At 34.6% G+C, this 12,917-nt stretch overlaps 1 protein-coding gene across 1 annotated transcript; it reads right to left on the bottom strand.

Annotated features, from left to right (window-relative positions):
* Positions 1-1,499: 1,499 nt before the first annotated feature.
* LOC17877473 (nitrate regulatory gene2 protein) lies at positions 1,500-5,315 on the bottom strand. Its single transcript, XM_006283032.2, has 4 exons — positions 3,585-5,315; positions 3,284-3,489; positions 2,963-3,186; positions 1,500-2,873 (listed from the first exon to the last, which is right to left on the bottom strand). Exons 1-4 carry the CDS (start codon positions 5,017-5,019, stop codon positions 2,126-2,128), a joined length of 2,613 nt encoding a protein of 870 aa, XP_006283094.1. The 5' UTR covers positions 5,020-5,315; the 3' UTR covers positions 1,500-2,125.
* Between the last annotated feature and the right edge of the window lie 7,602 nt (positions 5,316-12,917).

Genomic DNA, 12,917 nt, shown 5'->3' with positions numbered 1-12,917 from the left:
TTCAAAACCACATGAAGACAGTTTCTTTGGCTTTGGAACTCTGAATGTGCAAGCGTTTATTTGGAAACCAGATGAACCAATATGGCTAAATGTTCTGAATTCTTTTAAGAATTTGATTTAATATATTAAACCGCACAGATCACCACATTTGAAATGGATATATAGTTAGGTGGTACCTCTTAATAAAGACGGCTAGCCTAATATAATACTACAAAAATATGGTCAAGTATATGGATTAAGCTTTCAAACTTGCAACTGTTAATTTACACTAATGTACATACTCGTACATGTGTTATTAATTTATATACACATGCAGTAACACCAAATTTCTATTAATACCCATATATAGTTTGGATACCAGATTGAATAATTTACATGTATGAAATGAAAAGTATACTTAAATTTGTATTACCCCATGTAGCTTTGGGGAAAATAGAGCTTTAAGCTTTCAAGAACACAAGAGCTGTCTCTTTGTGTTTGAAAAGGGAAAGAGTGAAGTGATCCAATGATTCTCCAGACTCCAGAGTACGTAATTGGCTTTTCTTATATGATTAGATGCTCAAGCACTATCTCTAATATAGTAATTTAATAATTACTCATTACGAACCTATGGTTGGATCGCAATAATAACTTCTGGCACTTATTCTCTGCATGTTATTGTTTTATTTCAATTTATTAGTATTATTTCACAACAAACAAAGAGAAAACAAAAATAAATATATTGACACACGAGACGTCAAGTTCGCGCACGCAAATCATGTTAGGCACGGCAGCTTCAAGACGAGAACTGTATTGGCGCAGGCACTAGTAGTCGAGAGTACTGAGAACATTGGGTTTAATTAATCTTCTAGTTTCACATGAGTCATTGATGTTGGAAGCTTGTCAGGTATCGTCAATATCGTAATATTTTGGGCCTAGTTAACTTATTGGCAATGCATAATTGCATATCATGACACTAACTTTAATGTTAATATACACTAACTTTAATGTTAATATATCTTTCAGTCTTTCACGTAAAACGTCCACCAGTTACCTCGTGTCGTGGTCGTGTATATCCTTAATTTTTATGAGCAAATATGCACATCGAGTATGTGGCAAAACTTAAAATTCTTATGCCTAGAACTTATATTAAGGAAATAAAATAACAATTAGCATTGATGGTAGAAAAATATTAAAGAAAAAGGAAATGTTCCTTTTTTTTAAGAACTAATTGTTGTATTTCTCGCTAATATAGTCGGGCCTGTTTAAACTAATTGGCCTGTTTTATTGTAAGCTCAAGTCAAAATCCCTTTGTGAATATGTTCATGATCATGTATAAGATTTGTTAAGAAGATAGAAAATTTTTAATATTTCAGTTGATTTCAGTTGCATAAAACTAAACAATTTGGTAAACAAACATGGAGCTAAAGTTGGATTATGGTTGCGGTTCTTTTGAATAATAGGAAAATTTCCAAATCTAGAAAAGATTCGAATTGGTTTTTCTGTTTTGTCTTAGAATATGAACCCAACTTTTTACTCCACTAAAAGACAGTTCAGTTGCTCAAGACCAAAGCATCTTTGGACACAGAATTAAGTCCGACAAATAATACATGACCCCCTCACCGAGATCAGAAGATTTTAAAAAGAAAAAAAAAAAAGATTTGCCTGAGCTATCATCCTCCTCCTATCTTCGGATTTTACAAAAAAATTGTTGAGAGAACTATCATCATAAGTTTTGTCCTAAGCGTCTTATATACAAAGACCCAAGTTTAAAATTATTAGACTCCAACTCATATCTGTGACTTGCGTCATATGTGGCTCAAGTGTCAAGTTATGAAACCTTTCTCCACCATGGCATGAAAACCATCCGGTTCAAAGTCAATTGCACTAAAATGCCTCAGTTCACCAGACGATTTGTTGCGTCTTAGCCCGGTTTCTGCCTCCTCTAACATGATCATACTGATGGGCTCTTCTTGCCTGAGTGTCTCAGAAAGGAGATACATATGAATCCCAGTTTGTTTTCCGATATTACCAAACCACAAAACCGAATGAATATTCCGGCATTGCAAGATCAGCAAACAGCTTGATCATGGGATTCAAGATTGAATTGATTGATAAGCAAAGATCTTTCTCCTATTTTTGCTTATTATTCCTCTTCTTCTTCCTCAAGTTCTCGTGGAGCAGTTTCTTCTTCGGTGCGTTGTAAGAGATCCTCATAAGCTCTCATAGATTCAGCAGTGAATCTCTCCATAGCTTCGAAAATCCGCTGCAAACTACCTTGTAAACTGTCGTTGCTAGTATCACTTTGGTAGACAACATTGCCGGATAGTGAAAGACTATTACCATCACCCGGAGCCACAAGAACCATTTTCTTTTCCAATGCCTGAATCTCTCTCTGTATCTTCTGTTCTTCCCTGTCCATGTTCCTAACTTTCTTCTCTGACTCCCCGTGACCAGTCATCACCGTATCTAACCGATCTTGTTCCCAAAGCTGAAGCACGCTTGTTGTGAAACTACGCATTGCCTCAATAACTTCCTTCTCGGATATCCTATCTAGAGCTTGAGACCATTGGTTACAGATCACAAAGATTGGTGGTGCCCCTATCCGACCAGGTGAGAAAGGAGCGATCCCATCGGGTGTTTCCTCTGGTTCATACAGAAGACATTTCATGAGCCATTTATTCAACTCTTTAACATAACCCTTCTGAGCGCTAACCCAGCTCGAGAACCCCAATATCCAATTAATAAGTTCATGTCCAAGCACACTGGTCGCCTCAAGATGTTCATCGCCGAGTTTCTTGCTTGCTCTTATCGGTCCCAGGCCTTGTGCTTCCCTAATAGCCTGACACTGACTTTGATGACACTCAAGCATGGATCTCCACATTCTTGTAAGCCTAAAAGAACCGAAATCAACAAATGAGTAGAGTTCCCATTCTAGATATCTGTTTCAGATATGCATTTGGAGAAGATAAGTTTATATTACCCTTGAATCAATGCATTTAGTTGTGGCCATAGGTCTTCGTCTCTAATCTTATTAATCGTCACAGATATTTTGTCGACAACCTGAATAGCAATCCGAATCTTGGTGGACATATCTCTTACTAGTTTCCTCGTTTTATCTACTTTCATAGCCTCAGCACCTCTTTCATCCAAACGCTTTAGCTTCCTTAGCTTTTTCTCGTGAGCTAGTCGCAATTTCTCCTCAGCCTACACAAGATTACATTTCTATCTTCAGAGAAAAGAAATGATACACAAATCTACCTAAGACCAAAGATTTGATACACAAAAGAACAGCAAACATTACCTTGACTTCATGGTAAAGCTTCTTCTCCCAAAGATGGAGCTTGTGCAATGTCGAAGAAAGATTCCTCGACCTGGACGCAAGCTCTTCTTCAATGTCTGCATAAGTAGGCGGCGCAGTAGCAGTAGCAGTAGCAACAGCAGCAGAAGGTCCTCCAGAGGTAGAAGAAGGTAACGAAGGAGTAACACCGTGCAACATCTTCGAAGTAGCTGCTCCACAATTCACAAAACATAAGAAAGTTCAAAACTTTGCTCAACCAGTTGCAGAAAGCTGAAAACTTTGACGTTAAAGGATCACGCTTTACCATGTTTACGACCATAAGGATGCTTCCCAACTTCAAGTAACTTAGCAATCTCACTTCCAGACTCTGCAGCTTTCACAAATTGACTCTCAATCTCTTTCGCAACCTCGGGCACCGCACGTGGCCCTCCTCCTCCTCCACCACCGCCGCCACGTGTCGCCGTGGCATTGCTCCGCCTCTCCTCATCCTCAACGACCTTCTTCTCAACAACGTGAACGTCATACTCCATCCCTTCTTTCTCCACCGACACACTCGGTCTAGACTGATACGCAGACGCATCTCCGACATCACCGCCTCCGCTAGTACTGGCTCCAGACTTATCAAGCGGCGGAGACGGAGACTCCTCCCTCATGTGCACGGCGGCGGGATTCGGTAGATGACCACCGGGGGCGAATTTTGGTTTGCCGTGAACCTCCTTAACAACCTCGTACTGTGAATCATCGTCTTCTAGCTCCGGGATACCTTCTTCTTCTCTTAACTCTCTCGAATCTCGACTCGGAGTATACGGAGGGTAATAAGTATCAAACGGATTCAAAAAATCCCAACCGTTAGACCTCGGCGGCGAGGGTGGAGGCGGGGGCGGTTTAGAAGCAACGGCAGCAGCTGTAGAACCAGCACCGTAGTATCCAGATGCGGGTGCGGGTGGTGGATTAGAGTATCCAAAATAGGAATTTTGAGGAGGATAAGGATTATAAGGGTAATTAGAAGAAGAAGAAGAAGATGATTCGCCTATGTAGACTCTTTGAGGACTAGTTGGTCTTTGCTCATAAACAACAGAAGGAGGCATGGAAGTGTTCTTCATGTAATTCATATGCATATAACTATTTCCACCAGAGTAAGGCGGAGGGAGATGACCCATCATCTCTGGATTCGGGTACCGGGTCATATAACCCGGTTGTTCCATGTATCCTCCACCTCCACCCATTGGTGCTGACTCCGGTATCGGGAAATTTCCGAGATGGTGGTGGCGTTGAGGAGAGTGGTGATGCATCGAATCCAATTCCAAATCGTCGTCGTCGTCATCGTCGTCGTCGGAATCTGAGTCGAATTCGAGATGGCCCGAGTCAGAACCCGAACCCGAGTGAGCTTGGTGGTGGGAAGAAGCAGCAAGCTTCGGTTTTTTTTGGGGGGAGTTTTTACCACCTCCGCCGTCGTCGTCGTCTTCTTGATGAGGGTCACCTTTTCTGTGAGGAGGAAGATGGAGTCTAGGAGAGTCAGCAGCTCCGCCGACGGTAGCGCCGCCGGAAGAGACGAAACGGTGGTGGTGGTTGATGAAAAGATGGAGGGAGTGACCGATTCCAATAAGGGAGTGAGTGTAAGCCACGTGGGATTCAGCTAAAGCGTAACGTTGATGAATAGCAGCTTCTAAGAAACCACAACGTTCACGGCAAAGAGCAACCGCCGGAAGATCGTCAAGCTTCGAACTTGTACAACCCATTTCAACCAATAATAAACCAAAAAACAAAAAAAAAAACAAAAGAATCAAATTAAATTAAAAACAAAAAAAAAAGAAGGGAAACACAAGATTTGAAATCAGGTAGAGAATTGAAATTAAAAGACTTTTCGTAAAGAAAGAGAGAGAGAGAGAGAGTTGAAAGGTAGGTGAGAGGAATAAGAGAGAGATGGAGGCGCATAAGGGGCAAAGAAGGTGTGGGTTGATGGTGATAGCAAAATTCACAAATCATAAAAAAGAGAAAGCAGCAAAGATGTGTGAAGTGATTGTTTTTTTCTCTCTTCTTTCCTAGTAGTAGTATTAGATAATTATTTCAATTTTCTCTATAAGAGAAAAAAAGATAAAAATGAATGATAATATAAGCTCAAGAAGAAGATGATGAAGCACAGAAAAAAAAAAAGTGAGAAAAAAAAAACAGCAAAGGACTGTGAAGGAATCTTGCCAGCACCGAGATTTTCGTCCGTTTCTCCCATAGGATGAGTCGGTGTTTTTTTCTTCATTTTTTTTCTCTCTTCTCTCTTTTTAATTTACCATAATCTCCTTTTTCATAAAATTTAATGATCCCCAAATTCTCAAAAATTATAGGAAACCAAACAATATTACCGTAGATTTTATTTTTTTATTTTTTGTGTTGGGAAAATTGAAACCTTTTTAGGACAGTACTTTGAAAGAGATTCAGACAGATGACATGGATCTTCGGTGAAGATACGGTGTTCTTAGTTGGGAGTAGTTTTGAAAAAATGTTAAAAAGTTTAAATTAATTACGTGTAAGTAAGTACGATTCTACTTTGGCTTTGTGGTTTGACGGTAACTTTGACTCGTTTTGACCCTTTTTTATTCCCCAGTATACCCTTTGTTATAGACTTTAATTACGTAACGACAGTATTTGATTTGGACACATAATATTACATGATGGTAACGGGTAACGTAAGAAAATTAAATGATGAAATTCGTACTGAACCTATGTCTGTTATTATTTAATACTTGTATCAATATGTATTGATTTAATTTTAAATTCTCAAAGGAATGAAAATGGAATATTATTGTTTTTTTTTAAATAGTTCTGGGTGGTTATCATATATGTAGTTGGTTTGGGTGTTTATTATTAGAGAGACGTAACCAAATCGATGTTTGTTAGCTTTCAGTCTTCAGGCTTCAGGTGTGATGCTAACGTCGTCATGTTTTCTTCCTCTCTCTTTGACTTGACTCTTCTTCCTTTTTTTTTATTTTGTACTTAACCAAGAAAAAACAAACTTATATGTAGTAGTCTAATGAATTAATAACAAAACTCCAGTATTATAAGAATGTGAACTTAACTAATTCTGTTCATTACCGATAAAACAACATTTATTAAATCGTTTGAGCTACTTTTAAACAGTAATACTATATCACGTAATTTTTTTTAAAAAAAAAGTGAAAATCAAGAGGACCCAAAGTGCGTGACGAGTTTTTTGTTGTGTGAAAAAATGTGTGACGATTTAAAAACAAAACATTAAAATGAAAAAAAAAACTTGGAAACATGATACGGACACCCCTAAATTATGAGTTTATATACGTTGGACACACATCAACACAAGCGAAATTGTGGAAAATATATGCATAGGCTATTAGGCTAATTAGCCTCCTCGTCGGAAGTTTCCTTTGCGCATAGAGTCCTTCCGGAGAGGCAATTTCATGCAAGGTGTTACGTACAGATTTATCGCAATATATATATATATATGCATTGGAGCTCCAAATACTCTCGTGTTTTATATCGTAACCGTTAGTCAGAAAATATAATACTATGTTATATGGACATCTAAACCTAATTTGTCCTAAGGTGTTATGTTACTATCATCAGACATTTGAAGAAACACGATGGTTTTTGTTTGCTTTATGTTGATCATATTTTTGCATATATCTCAAAGAGCAAAAGAATGCGAAAGACATGCTTCTACAAAATCTGTCATGTCCCAAATTACTTCATTAACTTTGCTATCAAACAAAACTGATATATTTTGTTCAACCGGATTAATTAACACAACACCACACCGTTTTTTTTTTTTTCCGACTAGGAAGAATAGTCTAGAACATGTACTGATGACTATGCACATTGTCGCTACAAAACAAATTAAATCAGGTTCGTAGCGACAAAAAAAAAATGTGGTGACGAACTATATGTAACACAAAAATTTAAATGTATAGCAATCAAACAAATATCCGATAAGGATACTTAGCATCGAAGCCTTGTAAATTGGTATATAATAAAATGTTATTTACGCAGAATAACTTGGTACAGAAGCAACCCCTTCTGTTTTCTTTTAACTTTATTTTTTATTTAAATAAAATCTTTTTACTTTATATATTTGTCTTGTTTTATTTTCGTCATGATATTTTTATTTTCATCTGCATGCTAGATGCTTTATCGTTTCAAATAATTAAGACAAATAAAACCTGATGTTATATTTAATTAATCTGTCTGCGTTATTTTATTTTGTATCGCACATGGTAACTGGGAAAGTAAAATTAGAAAGTAAAGTACTCCTATTATAGGCCAATGGTTGAGTTGAATCGAAGGATAAAAAGAAAAAGCTTCTACAACTTTAGATTTAGTGATAAGTTTTCAACCAACAACTTTAGATTTAGTGTTAGTTTCCATTTTAAAACATTCATTGTAACGAGACCAGATGAATCTTATTCACTGTATGTCAATAGATTCAATGGGCCTATCTGCAAGATATTCATTCCCTTGAAAACTCTATATGTATAAATATTATACCGTCGGGAATGAAAATAAATGTTTATACGAACGGTTATAATGTTTATACTGGTACGTTTTAATGTAATAAATGATACGGGAAATGCGAACAAAAAAGCCCAATTACTCAAGAGAACATATGTAGTAGTCATGCTTTACCTGAAATCCAAAACAATAGATAGATCATCTTAATTATATATAATTGTCATGCAAAAATCATACTATATGACAAATGTCCAAAATCTTAATGATGTTAGGTGCAGAATATAAGAAGAGCCTGTTGATTCAGAGGTAAAGGATATTTTGAGAAAGTTACTTTGGTCCCCTACCAAACTTCAATAAGTCAATTGATTGTTATATTTTGGGGAAAGAGTGAGGAAGTAAATACGATATAGTAGTACTACTTGAAGTGTTTCTAAATGAAAAATGTCGAAGTAACTTTTTAAAAAGGAATACATTTAACAGTACTTTGCTAAACATTAAATTGAATGCATTGTGACGTCGTCCTCTTCTTCTTCTTGTCCCTATCATCCTTCTTTTTATTTCCTCACTTTCTTTAGCTTATCAAGTTAGGCACGTTCAAGCTCAAACACCATTTTATTTGCCCTTTCTACATAACATTATCCTTTTTATTTTTGTTTGGGCAAAACATTATCGTTTTGTTCTCTCTCTCTTTCTTTGGCTTATAATGAAGTTACAATTTTTATTTTTATTTAATGCACTTTTACGCTCTATTATGCTTCATTTGTATCAAAGTAAAATTATTTACTGCTTTTTGGGCATATACTTTGTCAATGTTGTGGTTTTGTTGTAATGATAATAGCATAGATTATTCTCCTTGACCCTGACTTATTTTATGTACCAAACGGTACTTAAGTTTCAGCTTTTTAAGTTAAATGACAGTCTGACAGATTAGTTTCTTTTTATATATATAAAACTTTGCTTAAAAATGTTTTTCGCATTTCACCGTAATTGATGATGATTTGGCTGGAAAATACAGAGAAGGGAAACGTCAATATCGCAGACCAAAAAAGAAAGAAGAAAACGTCAATCAATTGAGTAAGATGAGTCATCTTTTTTTTGTAAAGCATAAAACATAATGAAAATATCACCTTTAGGCATATTCCGGAGATTCTAATAAGTGTTGTGCTTATGATATTAATTGGGTTACAGTTTTCATATGTATGTAACGTTGGTAAAAACTAAAAAAAGTTGAGTTCTTGTTAAGGTAACGGTTCAATTTAAGGAACGACTCTTATTCAACAATATTTGATATATTCAATGCATGTGTAACTCTATTATAATAGACAGATAAGTTCTGATTTATTTATACCTAAAACGCGATCGTAGATGTCAGTGATAGATTAATTAGGAGGTAATACATAGTAGTTAATAACGGATATATATATATATATATATATATGTGTGTGAGTTCATGAGTGTCAGAAGAAATCTAATACTAGTATAATCCATACAACTATTTTTATTCCTCTGCTATATGTTTTAGTGGGTTTGGAATAAAGTTGTGGTAAGTAAATTAAATATATTTATTGTGTTATTACTTATTGTTGTGATGGCCATTACTGGAAGTGGACTGATGAGTTTAGGGTTTATAGGAAAGAATACGGCACAGAATAATTGGGCGACGACAGGTGACATGTGACACACATTTCACTGGCTATTAAAAGGCTATACACATGCTTTATTTATTTATTTTATACCTCCTATTTTTTTTTTATGTATAATAAGTGTGTATATCATAATATATAGTCTTAATTTGGTCTACGACGTATACTAGTTTCTTTGTCATTTTTATGCATGCATTACAACATCAAGATTTCAACAAGGAAGTTTCGAGTTTTTTATATATCGTTCTTTTCTTAATTGACATTAGTTAAGAATTGATGTAGCTAGCTAAGATTAAACTATAATTGATGCCTGTTGCTATCTTTTTTATATAAAAATTATTCTATTTAAAGGAACTTGACAATGTTTCTTTATAAATTTGAGTCTGAATTTGTAGGATTTTGATTATTATAGTTTCCTTATTTTCCAAAATTTAATTTAATTTTTTTTTTCACTCATGGAATATTTATTTGTCTGGTGGTTCGACAAAACTTTCATGTGCTATGACTTTGGGGTGTCTTATGTTTTCGATAAAAAGAACCTTTAAGAAGGAAAAAAGAGAAAATACAAGTGTTGTGAATTATAAGGGAAATGTTTCCATTGCTGCGAATGTTTGGGTGGCTTGATGTGATCGACGACTGCAAGAAACTCTCTCCTAGCTACTATATACATATGATAATAGTGGATGAGCTAATTTTTGCTTTTCAATAACAATCACTGAATATTTACTATTCCTAGAACATATATATCTTTTGCTTTTACACACACAACATATGGAAACACTTGTAAAGTTATATATTGTGGCATCGTACTGGTTAAAGTATTTTGGTAAAATGTGAACATGTTTTCCATTTTTTTTTTTTTTTGAGGGAACTCTTTTGTTGTTGTTGAGTTTTGGGTTTTGGGCATCTAATGAGTTTGAAATGAAAGTATTTACTAGTCATGCTCTGGTGAAACTTTCACTTGGGATTGAAGTGAGGCAATATAAAAAGTCTTTGAACCATTCTTCTATCACACTTGGTCCAATGGTCTTCAAGTTGTGAGATTACACCAAAAGTCCAAGCTTTAAATTTGATAGAGAAACCACAGAGGTGTGACCACTAACCCACTTAGGTTTCTCATAAATAACTTTTGCAAATCTATATATGTATCACGTATGAATGAGTCTCTTCTCTTTAGTCTTTATACTAATTAAAGCCGCAATATATCACATGGCAAGTCCAAATTATTAAAAAAAATTCCCATTTATTCAATGCCTTCCCATTCTTGCGAATATTGTATTCGACATTACAAGAAAAACAATGGTCAAGGAAAAACAAAATACATTACGAGAAACGATAAAAGGCAGTGTATTATAAAGCTACAGTAAACTATATTTTTAAATAAACGGTTTAAAAACCGAGGAGTATATTCTCGTAAAGTTAACTAATAGAAAAGTTTCGTTTTTATCTGTAAAGAAAACAAAAATAAAATAAAAAAAAACAGAAATTTCAACTCGAAAGAATGGGTTTGACTTTTTTTGTGTTCCTCCTTGAAACCAAAGATTCTTCCGGTCAAACCTTTAAATCTCTCTGCTTATTTTTTTTTTTGGCATTAGCCATTAGGTAGTAATCACTTATTAATAAAAATCATAAAATTAGGTTGCGAAAGTATGGAAAGGTTTAAATATTTATGTGAAGTTAGGTCAAAATGTAAAAAAAGAGAATATAATAGAAAGCAACTGTTCTCTCCCAATATCTAATTAAGAAAGTTATATATATATTAAAGAAAAATAATGACTGGTCTGATCTGATTGTGAAGACTGAAGAGCATTCATTGGATTTTTTTATCTTCTTTTCTCCGCCACTAGAGTTATAGATCACTACTTGGTTCATCATGCCACTTATATATTTCCACGTGTCTGTATTTTTTTTTTTTTTTTTGTTTCTACTCTATTATTGAAATTCTTATTCCTCCTACGTTCGACTTTCAAGTTGATGAGAGAAACAATACAAAAGATCTGAAAAGGTTCTAAACAGAACAAACGTACCTTTGACAATTTGGCATTTGTGTGTTGTGAGATTTATCAATAATGCATGCATGCCTAGTCTTTTTACTTTATATGGATGGAGTACTCAGTTTTTTTTTTTTACCTACTGGTATATATAGTAAATTCATATTTGTTTTATTGTGGAATTCTAATTTCTTGGTCCATAGTCTAGTCGGATTTGTTTAGGATCGTGTTGGTGGCTAATGAATTTCCAGCCAAATGATGTTGGCATACTCGAATTCAAAACCAACAACATTTACTTTTATCTTTTGTACTGTTGGTTGAGCTACTCGTACAGTACTTAAGTTGTTAACTTAACGAATTTTGATCGGAAATATGTTAAAACCATTGCAAAAGATCAAACACTAAACCAAAAAAAGAACCATTCTAACTAAGAACTTTATTCAACTGATGTTTTTTTTTTGCTTACATAATTCTTTCTATATAATCTCCAAATTTACTTTTGTTGATGAATAAGTGATAAAATTTTTTTCACAAGAACAGAAAAGCTGTTGCAAAAACTTTTCAAGGCATCCACTGATCCAGCTAGCATCCACGATTTTGTGTGATGAGTATAACTAATTAAGGAACAACTATATAAACATTTCGCTGATAAAATCAAGAACCAATGAGTGTATAAAATAATGTCTACTAGAGTAACATCACATGTTACAGATAAGGTCGTTTGTTTATGTATTTAACGGATAGGATTATATGAATAACGCACAAAAAAACTTAGTAACTTATATGTAAAAATTTCGCATCCACTTGTAATACACTGTAGAGGTTTTATAATGCATATGATATATATTAAACTAAAATATGGAAGAAACTATATAAAAAATAACAATTTTGAATAAAATGTAACTAATATTTACATATAAAACGGACCGTTTATAAATTGGTTGAAGTAATCGGGGTATCTGTCGAGGTAGGCCAGAAACAATTTGGGGAGAACACAGAATGTGAATTGTGGTTTCGAGGTTTCATGTTATTATTTCTTCTTCCATTATTTAAAACTGTACTATAGTATCAGTGGAATAAAATCAATGAAAATATTATACGAAAAGACATAGACAAGACAACCTAAATGATGATCAACGACCTAACCCTATGATTAGAGTCCACACAAATAAATTTCTTCCTCTATATAATTGCTTTACACTTTACAGATTTTGATTTGTTAAACATGATCGTACCATCCCAATATATGTGTGTATGAGTGTATCTCTACTAACGCGATATTAGCCACTAGCATATCCTTAGATAGTATTCGTGCAATGAAAAAGATTTTAGTGTATACTGGTATTGACAATAGGTCGTCTATGATTTAAGATACTGATTTAACAACTCAAAACACCTTTTACAAACACTTATTACTTCTGATCTTAAAAGCGATTTTGCTAGTCTAGATAAGAAGGTGAGAGCAAATTTCAACCATAGATAATGAATGATCTTGTTCCACTTGCTAGGTTCTCAAGTTACATTGGG

Source organism: Capsella rubella, unplaced genomic scaffold (assembly GCF_000375325.1).
Source record: "Capsella rubella cultivar Monte Gargano unplaced genomic scaffold, Caprub1_0 scaffold_7, whole genome shotgun sequence".
Classification (NCBI taxonomy): domain Eukaryota; kingdom Viridiplantae; phylum Streptophyta; class Magnoliopsida; order Brassicales; family Brassicaceae; genus Capsella; species Capsella rubella.
This window is presented reverse-complemented; position numbering and strand designations above follow the sequence as displayed.

Excerpts from the sequence above, each read along its gene's own strand:
- LOC17877473 (XM_006283032.2), bottom strand. The coding sequence starts at position 5,019 with ATGGGTTGTACAAGTTCGAAGCTTGACGATCTTCCGGCGGTTGCTCTT. Across the intron at positions 3,187-3,283 it reads AGCTTTACCATGAAGTCAAG|GCTGAGGAGAAATTGCGACT; the intron begins GTAATGTTTGCT and ends AATCTTGTGTAG. Across the intron at positions 2,874-2,962 it reads CTAAATGCATTGATTCAAGG|GCTTACAAGAATGTGGAGAT; the intron begins GTAATATAAACT and ends CGGTTCTTTTAG.